Source organism: Nansenia antarctica (assembly GCF_963989245.1).
Source record: "Nansenia antarctica genome assembly, chromosome: 1".
NCBI classification, from domain to species: domain Eukaryota; kingdom Metazoa; phylum Chordata; class Actinopteri; order Argentiniformes; family Microstomatidae; genus Nansenia; species Nansenia antarctica.
In genome coordinates this window covers 74,737,505-74,753,189 of record NC_137674.1, presented here as the reverse complement: position 1 = coordinate 74,753,189, position 15,685 = coordinate 74,737,505, and the positions used below count along the sequence as shown (strand labels likewise).

At 43.9% G+C, this 15,685-nt stretch overlaps 1 protein-coding gene across 1 annotated transcript; it reads left to right on the top strand.

The window, feature by feature from the left end:
- Positions 1 to 875: 875 nt before the first annotated feature.
- sltm (SAFB-like, transcription modulator) lies at positions 876 to 14,424 on the top strand (the record flags this gene model as incomplete). Its single annotated transcript, XM_080550427.1, has 20 exons — positions 876 to 1,010; positions 1,489 to 1,576; positions 1,684 to 1,739; positions 2,962 to 2,989; positions 4,132 to 4,816; positions 5,427 to 5,470; positions 8,761 to 8,873; positions 9,099 to 9,248; positions 9,557 to 9,672; positions 9,770 to 9,933; positions 10,033 to 10,142; positions 10,250 to 10,306; positions 10,885 to 11,030; positions 11,559 to 11,739; positions 11,902 to 12,026; positions 12,233 to 12,409; positions 12,517 to 12,882; positions 13,053 to 13,191; positions 13,366 to 13,523; positions 13,734 to 14,424. The coding sequence occupies 20 exons, from the start codon at positions 876 to 878 to the stop codon at positions 13,837 to 13,839; spliced, it is 3,144 nt and encodes a 1,047-aa protein (XP_080406553.1). The 3' UTR covers positions 13,840 to 14,424.
- Between the last annotated feature and the right edge of the window lie 1,261 nt (positions 14,425 to 15,685).

Sequence of the window (15,685 nt, the reverse complement as noted above, 5' to 3'; positions counted from 1 at the left end):
AGATATAGTTTTTAGCTCTCCAGGTATACTATTCCACAGTACTGCCGCAGTGTAAAAATAAAAATCTTCCCATTTCACTATTCAATTTCGCTGGCACCATGTCTGTGTTGCTCCCTCTTGTATAAGACACGTTTGTCTTTGTGTGAAACAAGCAATGCTGAGTCAGTAAATATCTCTGCTGTAATTCTTCATTGATCTAATCCTGACAGTATTATGGCCAACTGATCTTTACAAGATCTACATTTATTTAGACACAATACCACCCCATTAAAATTATATTTTTTACTTTTTGTGTGATTTATACTTTTATAATTGGGTTCCAATCTTCATTTAATTATACTTTTGTCCTTGTGTTGTTCATGTCTTAATTTAATAAGTTAAAGAATGTTGAGATTTCTTTGCTGAATTGTTGATTCCTGTATTAACTGTAATTTTAAATTACATTTACAAAAGATGTCCATCATTGGATTTCTTGCAGTGCATCAATAGTTCATCAACTTCAACTGGGTTTAGGTTGATGGGTGGTTTAGGTGGGGGGGCCCAAAATGATATTCTGTCATGGGGCCCAGAATCTCTAGCGGCGCCCCTGACTGTGACTGTTAACTTCTAACACTATTTATTGCTGTCACCATACATGTTGATACACAGGAGCATTACATTACAACAATACAGAAGTCGAAGTGATCTTGTTTTTTAAAGTATTATTTGGGCTACAATGTGTAGTCAACAACCGTCAACAATCTTCTCAATCAGATCCCTCTGATCGCTCGCGCTGGACCCAGTCAGCTACGTACCGTGCGTCATACGTCATAGCTACGCTGGCATGATTTGCGCTGCGCGCTTGTCTCTTCGGCACAACAACATCCAGCGGTAAAATGGCGTCGGGTGCCATTTCAATGGAGTCCAAGAAAATATCTGATTTACGAGTTATAGATCTAAAATCTGAACTCAAGCGCAGGAATTTAGATGTAGCAGGTGTAAAGAATGTTCTGATGGTCAGACTGAAACAGGTAACGTTGATCATATTGCGCTATGGCATTGGGGACCGCAAAATGAGCCCGTGTAAATGTGGAGGCCGTCCTCGCCTGCTGTTCCGCCAAACGTATTAGCTAGCTGATTTAGCTGCTACCTGCACTAGCGACTTATCAATGATTTTAACGATATATTTTGCATATTTTGTTTTGTTTCGTATTGGCGTGCATAGTGGAAGCGAATAAATAATGTATGAATTGTGTTGCTCTTGCGACGTTGTTTGTTTTTCCAATCTGCTACATTCGTGCACGCGGGCGGCCATTGCAAAGCAGCGGTAGCGTCTAGTTCCAGTCAGCAGGTTGACTGGCCCCGAAATCGGTCACATCACTATAACGCAAAGGCTAAAGAGAGTTCGTACTATTTGCATGTTAAAATGTATTTGTGATGTATTTTTGCCCAATGTCAATATGTTAATTGATTGGTGTTCTCTAAAGTGAATTCCTCTCTCTCTCTCAGGCCATTGAGGATGAAGGTGGAGATCCAGAGAACATTGACATCCCACTCACAGTGGACACACCCACCAGAAAAAATGCCAAAGCCAAAGGTACATTTTAAACTGTCATCTAAATATTTAACAACATGTATCATGTACGTTTGCTCTGTGTGGCTTCCTCCAGTTTGTATGATGTACAACTTCTATAATGTGTTCAGGAAAGAAAGTGGACTCGGACAATGACAACACAATGGAAGAGGAATCTTTTTCCAAGGTGAGTGTGGGATGAATATTCATTGCTTTGATAGTCTTTGCCTTTGTATGTTTGTTTCCCCACATGCTTTTCACAGCTAGATTTGATAAGAGACAACCAACAGTTTGCGGAGCGCTAAGCACTATTACTTACCTTTATATACTGATATGATTTAATCTTTATATATTCAAGGAAAATACACTGAGACCAAGGTCTCTTCGGCAGGTATGCCATGTCCACATACACACATACAACACAGTAAAGTACAACACACATACAACACAGTAAAGTACAAAACACACTATCATTTGTCAAAACAAGAGCATGCATATTTGAGCTGGACCCTAACCATGGACTTAAAAAATATATTTAAGCAATATCACACGAGAGGGAGTGTGTTATACTGAATATCAGCACGGCTGTGATTGGGTCGTAGGTACGAGGCCGCAGTATAACAGCACGACCTCGAGTGTGATATTGCTTTTATACAACAGTTCTACAGCGCGATTTATTCGTTAACAGTAATAAGCGACAACAGATTATGATTTGTTTGTTTATTTAATCATAAAAATAAACAAAAAATAGTTCCGCAACTGAACTTCAAATGGACTGTTGCCTAGTAACCTGAACACAAACATGTAGTCTAATTAACGGTCATTTAGTAGAACATCTGTGCGGCGTAGTGATGCATATAGTTAAAAGTCCCAGTGCTGTTATACTGTATATCGTAACTCATGGAATGCCTCTTGTCCAATCAAATGACTTGGTCGGAACTAACTGTTGTATAAACAATATTCACTGTCAGTAGGTCTGACGGAGTTCTGACCACAGTAGAGGAGTCCACATCTAATATAAATAAACGTTTATTTATCATATGGACAGGACACAGATGGGAACAGTACAATGACATGATTGAGATGAGCAATCTCTCAACAGTGTATTGTAGAGAAATAAGAGAATAATAACAACAATCACAATAGGCATTAAGGCACAGTAAAGTAATATAAGGCATTAAGGACTAATTATGTCAATGATTAATAATAAGAATAACTTTATTTGTATAGTGCTTTTTCTGCAAACGCTGTAGTTCAAAGTGCTTTAATAGTAAGTAGGTCAATATGCTGGGATGTATACAAGCAAGTATTATGAATATAGTAGTAGAAGAAGAAGAATATGGTGGCTTTAATGAATATGAGAAAAAATACATTTTGTATTGATCTTCATTTTTTCTTTATTTTTTCAGGATGCAGAAGACGATGAGATGGAAAAAGGTATGTTTGTGCTCACACTCTGAGTTTGTAATGATTTTCTTTTTGCAGGTGGCAACCTTTGCTTGAACACTGGAAACTGCTGCACCCTCTCTCTCTCTCCTTAATTTCCTGCGTCAGCTCACTGGCTGGCTATACACTCAGCCACCTATTCAGGACTTGTCACTCATGAATTCAACAGACACACAGGAGGCTCTCAGTACTCTGTACATGTCCTGTTTGCGGAGGACTCTTGCACCTACACTTTTTTGTCACAGTACTCTTTTGAGGGAAAAGAGCAGGACTCTTCCAGGTCTTGAGTGACATAAGGGCTCCATCCTATAGACTGCATGGAACAGTCCCTCACGACTGAGCTGTGGAGTCAACAGACTGCGTCAATGTGAGGAACGGGCCTGCACGGACGGAGGGAAGAACACTGAGATGAGCCAGATGCAGAGAGGGCAGAAGATGCCACCAGGGACTCACCCTGCCCATCGGGGCTGACCCTCCTCCTGCCCCCCCTGGCTGCAGCACAGAGGTCAAAGAAGGAGTGGAAGACCTCACCACTGAGCATGCCCAAATGACCAGGTGTCTAGACCAGAAGAAGACACCTTTTCTGAGGACATGAACTAGCAAGATCCTACACCACTTTTTTGTTCAACCTTCCCCAATCGCTGATGAGTTACAGAAGACATGGGACATGGCCTTAAAGACTGTGATGAGGGCCCTGGACAGTCGATTGGCCATATGATGAGACAGAACATGACCTCCGTGGCTTTGGGCATGCATGTTTTTGTTTTTTGCTATCGAAGAAATTGGACAGATGCCCCTTTCCCCTCCACTTGAACTAATGCCCTCAATTAAAACAGAAGAAAGGAGCTCCAACACAGAAAGAGCACTGGAGAGCAGCTTGGAATTGCAAATTCATCACTGTAAGGATTGTGATAGAAGTATTGGTGATGAAAATGACATGAAGATTACTGAATACGCACCACCGTTTTTCAATGAGGAATGTATGTTTTGTGTGTTCCTGTGGTTTCTGCCCATCGATGACCACTAATACTAAACTTGCTTTCTATTCTACTTTCTAGGTCAAGTAACACACATGTCTATGTTAAACATTGTGTTGTTTTTTTGCCATGTTTTATCCTTATTCAATCCCTCAGATTTAACTGATACAGATGAGGGTACTCGTGAACATTCTAAAGCTTCCCCTTCTGAGGATGGCCTCGCTGAGGCTGAGCCAGAGGAAGAGGCTGAAGATGAGGCCGAGGCTGACCCAGAGGCCGAGGCTGACCCTGAGGCTGACCTAGACCTCGAGCCTGAGGCTGACCCAGAGGCCGAGGCTGACCCAGAGCCTGAGGTTGACCTAGACCTCGAGCCTGAGGCCGACCCAGAGGCTGACCCAGAGGCCGAGGCTGACCCAGAGCCTGAGGCTGACACAGAAGTTGAGCCCAACCCAGTGGCGGAGATCGAAACGGAAGCCACCTGCACGAAAGAAGTCGAGGATGATAACATATCCGTCACAATCCAGAATGAAGATGCCATCACGTTGGATGTTGATGGCGATGACCTCCTGGATACAGGTAAACATGTGAAACTTCCAGATTCAGAGGCAGACAAGGGCTGTGACGAGCCAGAGGCCTCTGCTGAGATGAGTCCAGAGGAAAACATGAAGTTGGATGGGATGGAGGGCAATAAAGATGGTAAGAAAGATGACGGGCAGAAGGCCGACCCCTCCAAGAAGGAGAGCAGAGAGGCCTCTCTGAAGAAAGCTGAAATGGGAGACAAAGACAAGGATTCTGGGAAGAAAGGCCCCTCGTCCACTGGGGCATCAGGTCAAGCAAAGAGGTTTGTCTTTCTATGTCAGTTCTTTAAGATACTACTACCAAGTTCCAGCTCACTAAGAACGCAGCATTGTGGGTAGCCTCAAGATTTTTTGCTATTTTTTTCTTAAGAGAAATGTTCATTGATGTACCTAATCCTGCCATTTGTTACTTTCATTTGTTTTTCTGAAGTTGGGTAATTTGTGGCATTAACCTGGAGATGAAAACACGCCTGTTATTTTCACCTTTCCAGCACGTTTATTGCCATTTCCAGTTCCCATGTAGGGCATTTTAAAAGAGCAGTAGTCCTTGTGATGTCAGTTTTTTTGGTGAAACATATGAAATGATTCGCTGTGAAGTCGAGAGCGCATTTCTGAAGATTTCATTGGTCCAGGGAATAAATTGGCAGAGAACCTGACCCCATCTCTCACCCGTGGAAAAGCAATGAAAGAAGCCATTATGGGAGTTTTGTCCATTGCAAGCCTTGCCTGTGGGGATTTATTTGTATAAAGAACAAAATGTGTTGTTTCTTTAACATGATGTTTGACCTGGTGTAAGTAAGTCCGCAGGGGTTGTCATGTGTTGGCACTCATTTCTTGTCTCTCTTGTTTATTGTTGCATAATCTGCTTTGTAGTTCTTCAAAGGACAAAGATGGAAAGGCTACTAAAGATGAGAAGGGTAAGTGTTTGTCCTCTCTTATTAACATCACAAATGAGTAGAAGAATGCCCTTTATTACTGGAAAGACAAGTGAATTATAATTATATAGTATTTCATTTAAAATGAAATATGAACTTGGGAGAAACTCTGTGAATGCTCTGGGTGAAGCTCTGTTAATGTTCATGTGGCAGAAATAGTTCACAATTGATTTTGGAATTTGACCTTTACCAATGGAATCTGCTGATTTGCCAGTGTTTCCTTGCCCCAGTAGATTTTTTTATTTTTTTATTTTAAATGATTAAAATGTTATTCGTTTTTTCATAACATAAATACATACCAGATAGAACTAAACAAAACCAAAATCAAAGGATACATAAAATATAAATGAGTCATACAGAGATCAGACAAGACACTTATGGCGCTTTTACATTGACCAGACCGGTACGGCATGCATTTGTATCCTACCCGTACCGTACTTTGTATTTGTATCCTACCCGTACCAGAAATGCTTCTCCATTATACACAACAGACCTGGAGCGACCCGGGACAGTAGGAGGAGTTAAGTGTCATAAGAGCACTTCACTTTAATAAGTGCCGCTATACAGCTCAACGGGGGATAAGGGGCGATAAGAATGATGTCAAAATGCAGCACTATCATGCACAAATCAGCCCTAAAACATGTAACGTTAGATAACGTGATGTAGTGATGTATTTGACGTAGCAATGTATTTCTACGGAAAGACTGTGCTTGACGCTTCCATTGGACTGACGCCGGGGCGCTCATACAATCGCCGCGTTTGTTATAGATATGAGTGCTCCGGTGTCTTGCTGGTAGTCTTTATTTATACAGCATATGGATGTTACGTGCCTGTTGCTTGCTGCTTTCATAATTTTATTTAGCCTCATGCATTGAATGTAACCTCAAGTGCAGCTGAACAGTATTAAGTAAACCACAATACTGCCCTACAAAGGCAAAAGGCAGTAACTTCACAGAGTGCAGAACTGAGAAAAATGACTTCAAAGTTTTCTTGTTGTCCAGCCAAAATAGTTACAGGCAGATCACTGGATATGTGGCAGTTTTATGGCTTTATATTAGGTTATACTTTGTACATATTAATGTGGATGTGTCTGTCTGCCAGGGGGCAAGGCAGCGCTGTGTGTCAGTGTGGGACTGGCTACGTTAGCTTGTCTGTCATGCTGGGCTGTCAGTGTCAGGATTTGCCATCATGATTTCAGATCATTGGCTGGCCAACTATATGGCTATTATTTCCCTTTGTAAATTGTTTTACAATTCTGATCGCGTCTGGGAGCAGTTCTGCTGTCAAGATTGTTTTCGTAATCACTTGCTTGTAAGCTAACTAGCGGGCTACAGCTAAGTATAACCTCACTTTTTAAGTGTTCCAAACCAAAGGCAGAGTACAGTAAGTTTGCAGTGCGCTACAGTAACTCCGCAGTTCAGTGCAGCAAGACAAAGTCAGAATACCGCAACTCAAGTTGCTGTGGTTTGCCTTGGTTTGTCTAGGCTTTTTTGAAGTTACTGTAAAATACGACCCCTATTTTCTCAGAAATACAACACAGTAGAGACAGGATATTTGGCCTTTTGCCTTTGTACGGCAGCATACATGTGTAGGTGTCCGCGCCATCGTTATCGAAATACGCACCCAATCGCCAACCACACGACTCCAAAAACGATACGGCAAAACTAAATGTTGAAATAGCAGTAATACCACGTTCATTGATAAAATGACATAAGGGATGGAAAGGGGGGATGGCAGTTTTAGAAGGGGGATGATGAAGCGCGCTGGACTGTGGAATGGTCTAGCATAGGCACAGCACATCGCCATAATAGCACATTTCTTTGTTATGCTTGTTGTAAAGAAAAGTTCTATGATGCATTGAAATGACATTAAACTAAGATAATAATATGGTTACCATAATTTTTCAAATCTTTATTAATAAGTAATTACAGGAAAAGTAAATGACATTTTCTGAGAGCGAAATCTGTTGTGGTATTTAAAAATGGCGGTTAGCGGTGAACTCTATGAACATGGGATGACGATGTTGTCACGATTTCCATTGACTAATCAACAGTCTGCAGCGTCACACGTCACACACAGCCTAGCAGGGATGGTACCTTTCGCTCCTAGTCAGAAAGGGTAGCTAAAACCAGCACAGGTACTTCGGCCCGGTATGGCTCGGTTGGCAGTGGAGAAAGCAAAAAAAAACGGGCTCACACGGTACGGTACGGTAGTGGAAAAGTGCCAATAGGCCAAATCTTGCCCCAGTACATTTTAAAGCTGACTGAGATTAGGTTTTCAATTAGAGGTAGAGGTACTTTGTGCACTGCTTAGGGATGGGAATTGATGTTATTGATGCCATTATCGGTTCTGCTTAACGGTCCGATTCTTTATCGATTCCCTTCTTTATTCCTGATCAATTTTCTGTGTGGGGGCAAAAAAGTAGGCCGACACAGGTTTTCAACGCAGCAGTTTTATTATCTCTTGTGTAGAATGTCTGAATTCTACATGAATTGTGAACATGTTAAAATTAATTACAGTGATCCTTTTCTTAAAAGGATATAACTTTATAATAAAACAAGTCTAAAACTGACTAAAACAAACAATTCTTTAGAAAAATAGGCATGTATGCCTAGTAACATTTGAATAAATTACAATACTCCTTTTCAAAAGGGAATGAGCCTGAACCAAATATAAAATGTAACTTAATTTAACTTTAAGACAATAAACGTTAACACCGGTAGCACTACCTGGCACGGAGCGCAAAGTGTCAATGGGTGCGTTATTATTCAGTGGCAGTAGGTCGTCTACCATATAGAATCCACGTTGCATTTCGTTTGACTTAAATAGATAACATGCTACTCGATCAGCTTTCTCAAACAAAGTTTACGAACGGATACGAGGCGTTGTGGCATATCCTTGTTTTGACTAAATAAAACTCACCGCAGAGTTTGACATCATGACGCATGAGTCGTGCAAGTGTCAGAAAAACATGCTGGCATCAATAAAAGGAATCGGGTGTACGATTCCGATAGTTAATAGATAATTTGGAACCTTGTTCTCAACCGGAACTGTTTCTCGATTCCCATCCCTGGTACTGCTGTACTGGATGTTGGTCTACTACTAAACAGACAGAGTCCTGACTAGCACAGTCATCCAAGAAACATGTGAACATGCAGGCGTTAGTTAATGGTAAGCTGTTAAGCACATGGATAACCAGTAATTTATGTTGTTGTTCCTGCATGGACATGGCTCTGACGATGATGTGTGTGTTGAAAATGTCCCGATTTCAGGAGGTGCCAGCAGTGGCAGTACAAGCAGCTCCACTCGAAACATATGGGTGAGCGGCCTCTCCTCCAACACCAAGGCAGCTGATTTGAAGAACCTGTTTGGCAAATATGGCAAGGTAAGCCTGGAGCCCTTTCTAATCCTCTACAATGTCTCACACTGTAGTCTTTGTTAAACATATTTCAAATGAGGGTAACAGTACTCTCCTTAAAGGCGAGTGCTTTGTGCAAAGTATTCCATTTTAACTTCATGGACCTAAGAGCAAATTCTGTTGGTTTCCTGAATGCAAGCACCACGTGAAGCCTTTTGCCGCTAAAGTGAGTCCACACTTTGCTGCCTACAGGTTTTTAGTGCCAAAGTGGTCACTAACGCTCGCAGTCCCGGAGCTAAATGTTATGGTTTGGTGACCATGTCCTCCAGTGCAGAGGTGGCCAGGTGCATCTCCCACCTTGACCGCACAGACCTCCATGGACAGCAGATATCTGTTGAAAGGGTGAGTTGCTATGCAGGACAGTTGCTATGCACTTTGCTGGCTAGAATGTCCAGAATGAGGAATTCGTTTTGTGACATCATAGAACCTTCAGAACTCTGGGAGGATTCTCTGATTGCAGTTTGAAAGGCCAGTCAGTCAGTGTAGCTTTGGCCAGAGAAACATTGGCTGGCATGATTCGTCTCTGACCCACCATGCGCTCTACTGTATTCATTGTGAGGAGAATAAAGGTTTGAGGCTTTTTGTATTTCACTTAATGGAAACACAGTCATAATGCTTTTAAGTTTTTAATAAAGGCGTTGTCTTTTCAGGTTAAAAGTGATCCGTTCAAGAAAGAACCTTCAAAGAAGGAGTTGGAGGACAAAACAAGCTCCAGCAAGTCATCGAGTGACAAACGCAGCACCACAGGGACAAAGACAACTAGCAAGTGAGTGAGGGAGTAATAGATAACCCAAGTGTCCATTCAGTGGTTGTTTGAGAAATAACACATTCATTTTTCACTTTCTCGCTCTCTTGCTCTACAGAACCCAACCATCTTCCAAAAAAGAGGAGAAGAAGTCTGATAAGCCTTTGGATAAAGACAGTAAGGACTCGTCCAAGAAACAAGAATCCAAGAGTACTAAATCTGACGCAGCTTCAACCAGCTCTGGCACAGATGCCTCTAAGAAAGACGATAAAAAGCATGGACGTATGTCTGCCCCCCCCCCCCCCCCCCCTTCTGGTTAAACTTCAGTATTGCTTTGATGGGTAGTTGAACTGACAACCTTTCTTCTCTTGTTTTGTGCAGGGACCAAGAGCCCTGGCAAGTTGATGGTGATGGATCACGCCAAAGGGGAGCTTAACTTCAATAAGATGAGGCCACCTTTCAGGAGGGGGGGAGGACGGTACTTTGACAAGGTAACATAGTAGACACTTTGTCCTCTGGAAGTTTGTGGATCCAAAACATTGCTTTCAAAGGCTGTCAGTGCAGGGTGTTAAATGTATGTACCTCTGTTTTCCTCAAGCCGGGTCCCCCCAACATGATGCAGCGACGACCAAGATGGTTAATTCCTCCCGAAGAGGTGAGCATTTTGAACAACTTTTCTTCTTTTGTATACTGCCCTTCCGCTTTGTCACCTGTGCCTTTTTCAACACTCACTGCGACCTGTATTCCCAAGTCAACTGGCCATCACTTCACACCAGGCGACAGATCCACTGGTATCAGTTCATTTATAAATCCATCATCAGCAAACCGTACCTTCGCTCACTACTAAACATTTCTACCAGCATACGCAATCTACGCTCCAGCAAATTCATCACTCTGGTCATCCCCACCTCCTTTGGCCTTCTTTCCAGTTTGCTGCCCCCTACTGACTGGAATGAGATGCAAAAGACACTAAAACTCACATTCATCTCGTTACCCTCTTTTATTATCATTACTAGATATAGTCTCTGATCAATGCACATGCTTTTAATATATCCTCCCCTGGTCCCTGTTTTATATACTGTATTTGTGATGTTGTATTTTTTAGGATGTTTTTCAATTGACTTTTGTTGTTATGAGTCTCATATCTGGTTAAATAAAGCAAAAAAAAAAAAACTGTTATCTAATGTGACTTCTCTTTTTCATCTTCACTTCAATGTGCTTGTTCTTCCCTAGATTGAGATGATGAGAGACAAAGGGAGGATGTTCCCCAACAAGGGAGGCAGCAAAGACATCCTCCCCTTTGAGAAGATGAAGGAGCAGAGGATGCGTGAGCGGCTGGTCAGACTGGAGCGTATGCGCAGGGCTATGGAGCTGCGCAGGTGAGCCTGAACCTTGCACACCCTGGAGCACTGCTGCTGTTTGCACACATCCCTGGTCAATGTGAACACTCAGTTACCCTTTGCACTACTGCTGTTAACGAATACTGCCTTTGCACATACCTATTTTTGCATATTGTACATACCTCTTTTTGATAGCCTCTATTTATACATCTGCATAGGCCTTGCTGTACATACCCTACTACTATCCTCTCCTGTATATATATACCTCTTAACTACCGTACTTGCCATACTGTACCTATCACTGTCATGTTTTATATCACTATTTGCACTTCTGGTTAGATGCTAAACTGCATTTCGTTGTCTGGTACTTGTACTCTGCAATGACAAAGTTGAATCTAATCTAATCTAATCTAATGACACACTAACTCAGACATGAACCAGGGCTCTCTGTAGACTTGTCTTCACATGGTGGTGCAACCGTAGGGTAAACGGTTGCAATCGTAACAGGTGTCGAATCGTTACAAGAATCAACGAAATGCGACAACCTGTGGGTTTCTGTCCTCGTAGGCGGCGTGAGATTGCAGAGCGGGAACGCCGGGAACGGGAACGGATCCGTCTGATTCGTGAGCGGGAGGAGAGGGAGAACCTGCTCCGGGAACGCCAGAGGCTGGTGGAGGAGAGGCAGAAGCTCGAGAGGGAGCGCATGGAGAGAGAGAGGCTGGAGAGAGAGAGGATCCGCATAGAGCAGGTGCATAAGCAATGCTGGAGCTCAACATCCCTTGCATTTCGACAACCAAGGGCCACAACCGTAGCTGGTTGACGTTAAAATAATTGAGCTTCGTTGAAAGATGAGCCGTTCTTGCAAGTTAATACGGGGGGATCTCCCTCCCTCCCTCTCTCTCTTTTTCAGGAGCGGCGTAAAGAGGCGGAGCGTATGGCCCGTGAGCGGGAGGAGCTGAGGAGGCAGCAGGAGCAGCTTCGCTACGAGCAGGAGAAGAGGAACAACCTGAAGAGAGGCCGCGAGGCGGACCACAGGTACACACCATCGCCACGCTGTGGATCGGGAAGAGGTCGCGCGATTCGTGACAGATCAGCTTGTGCTGTAATGCCCTGTCTTCGTGCCCCCCCCCCCCCCCCCGGACGTAGAAACCGGTTTCCTACCTTTCCCGCCTGTCTGAAAACTGAAACAAACTATTTACTGTCACCCAATGTAACAACGTTTGCTTCTATCCGTGTTTCAGCCGGAGGGACGACCCCTACTGGAACGGCAACAAGAAGATCCCAGTGGAGTCCGAGGGCCGTCTGAACCAGGGGTCCGACTACAACAATCGCCAGCAGAACCGCTTCGCTGAGTTCAGCCCGCGAGAGAGAGGCCGCTTCCCAGAGGCAGCTGCTGTGGTGACCAACACCTTTGAGAGGTAGACCCTGCCAGGACACACACACACACACACACACACACACACACACAGATGCTCATACGTAATGACAGAGTGCAAAGTTGACTCAACCATGTGATCCCGTCCAGGCGGAACCGCTTTGACGGCGAGCCAGACGCCAAGAAGAACCGGCCCGCCGCTCGCAGGGACAGCTCCGGGTTCGAGCGCTACCCCAAGAACTTCGACACGGTCCGCCGGGCCGAGCCTCCGCCGCCCCCGCGCGCAGACATCCGGGACACGGACCGCCGGGAGATCCGCGACAGAGACGAGCGACGGCCCGTGCCCATGCCCGAACGCCCGGCCGGGGGGAGGGCACCCATGCCTGGCATGTCTCACACCCGCTCCCCCAGGGACACTCACACCGGGCACGGAGGATGGAAGAACGAAGGCGGTGGTGGCGGTGGTGGCGGTGGTGGTGGCGGCGGCGGCATGGCCGCCAACAAGGGAGACATACGGTGAGAACAGACAGGATGCTCAGAGTGCGCTGGGGTGATCAAGGTTCTAGAGATAGACGAAGAATTTTCTTTTGGTCCATACGTTTGTTTGTTTGTTTGTTTGTTTTTCTTTTGCCCTCCGTCACATTGACCTGGCTGTAACCCTGCCTGCCTGTGGTTGTGTGTCATAGCGCGGCCGTGCGGATGCGCCCAGAGCGCTCAGGCAGGGACGGCCCCGGGCCCGCCCTCAGGGGAGGCTCCTCAGCCAGCCGCGGGAGGTCGAGCTTCACCGGCCGTGACGGAGGCAGACCCATGGTGATGGGAGACCAGGTAAGCGCCTCATCGCTCACCCCCACCTCCACTCCATGGACTCATGCTCCTACTGGGGGGGAGGGGGGGGGCACTGGACATGCTGGTGCACTTGCATGAACGTGACCTGGGTTAGGGTTAGTGGATTATGTCTTCTGGAAGGTTAACTCTTCCCTCCTGCGGTTCTCTCTCCAGCATTTCAGCTCTGGCAGACAGGTGGTGGTGGAGCGTCATGGCCGGGACCAGGGCCCCAGGAAGGAGTGGCATGGCGGGGCGGGGTCCCAGGGAGGGGGCTTCCCTGACAACCGCAGGATGGGGGAGAGCCGCGGCAGCATGATGGCCCCACACTCTAGGTATGAACAGCTTAGTTGATGTGGTCTTTAAGACTGTAAGTATGTACTGGGACGTTTTTTTTTATGACTGCAGAAACTCTTTCTTTCCTCCGATGATTTCAGTTGATAACTGGACGTTGAAGGCATCAACCAGCTTTTATGTGACACTGTTTGTGCCCATGATGTACAGCGTCTCACACACTCTTGTCTTCTCCCCTCCTGTCTCTCCAGCCACTCCTCTGGGATGAACAGAATCGTACAGATCACCAACAGCTCCATGTCCAGTGGCAGCGTGGGAGGATTCAAGCCCTTCAAAGGAGCGCCGCGGCGGTTTTAGCCGCCTCCCCACAATCCCCCAGTTTCGGCTGTCTTTTCAGTGCAAAGATATGGTGGTGTAGTGCTGCCAAGCACCCAAAAAAATCCTTCTGTTATTAACGAGATGTTTAAAAGTAAAAACGTATTAATGTGATCTCCTATTAATGTGATAATTCTCAAAAACTACAGGATTAGTTTTTTCTTTTTTTGCTTGGCAGCACTGTGCCACTGTACACACAAAAATAAAGTTGTGTTTTTTTTTTGTTACTTAATTTCTCTTTTTTAAATTGAGTATTAGGTGTTTTAAGAGGCTGGCTTCTAGCCAAAATTACCTTTTTTTGTTTTGTATAGATGAGTGTTTACCTCTGTTGGGTTAACGGTTCTGCTGTGATTTTTAAACAACCCTGTGCACATATTATGTTCTACTTACCTTTAGGAAAATTGTACAGCTTTAGTTATTTGTAACAAGTTTTCATGTGATGTTAACGGCTCCTCAACTGAAACTCATGTATGTAGAATAATGTCAGCAGTTCAATGTACTCTTCAGAGTTTTGATCATTTCAGTTATGCTCCTGGTGCTTCTGAAGGTTATTAAATTATACTTCTTGCTAACTTTCTTTGTTTTTCTGTGTCCTTTATGACAAACTGTTCCCTCTAAATAATTGGGCAGTAAAGCTTGAAGTAGTCTTTATGCAGTCATTGCATAGAATATGGAACCAAATACTAACCTTCAGACCACTTTAGGTACTAAGAATTAATTTGTCGAAATATTAGATGTTTTCAAATGGTAGGGCTAGATACATGCTTAAACATAAAAATATAAAATAATAATCAATTGGTGGTGAGCTGTACTTTTCCCTAATATTTGTAATCTAAGTTAAAATCCAAATAGCTGGAGTATAGAGACAATTCTGATTGTAGCTTCAATGTCCAAATATGATGGCTTTACACACACAGTCGTCCTATGAATCACAAAGAACTGACTCTTGACAAGGTGTCACACCAGCAGAATGTTAGTGAAATGATAACAGAAGTTGTTTTTATTGTCCAGGTACTTTAATGATCAGGCTGAATGTCCCTCGTCTAAGGCATTTAGTAACAGAAGAATCACCATCTACACTTTGCAACGGTACTGTGAAAGGCTACATACATTATTTGGTCATGTATATAGGTAAACACAAAAAAAGACGATTGACCATTTTCATATTAACAACTTTTTAACAACAGTTCCTTTTGCTTGTACTTAAACATAAGAAAAAAATATATACATATAGGACATATAATTGAAATTATACTCCGGGGATTGCTTAATGTGATATTAGTATGCCTTATATTGCATTCAGCACTATACAGTACATGCATCACACATTAACATCTGGGGTTGGTATTGCATCCAAAGAGAAACCTACACAGACTGAATTGAATCAATTGGGGTGTTGTACATCATGCTCTGTGCTCTAAGACCTTTCTAGAACTGACAGCTTGACAGATGTGTGTGATACTCACAGGGCTTCACTACTGCCCCCCTGGCTGTACTTGACCTTCTCCCTCATGAATCTGCTGGAGAAACAACCCTTTATCACCAATGTCCTTGTAGTACGTCAGCTGTATTGTTTTTAGTTTCATTAAAAGTGTTGTACAAATCCCTTCAGTTCCCCTCTAGGTGCCTGGTGGCCGTATCACTTTTGACATAACTGTGAAAAGCTACACAATCAACTATGATGGCCTTAGCAGATGACCTGGGGGTATCGCTACTGTACCTGAAGTTCTCAAACTGCAGCAACTTTTATTGTAGGGGCTACATAGCATTTCAACAGATATACGTATATATGTATTTGAAGCCAAAACAGCTACCGCGCCTATTCATA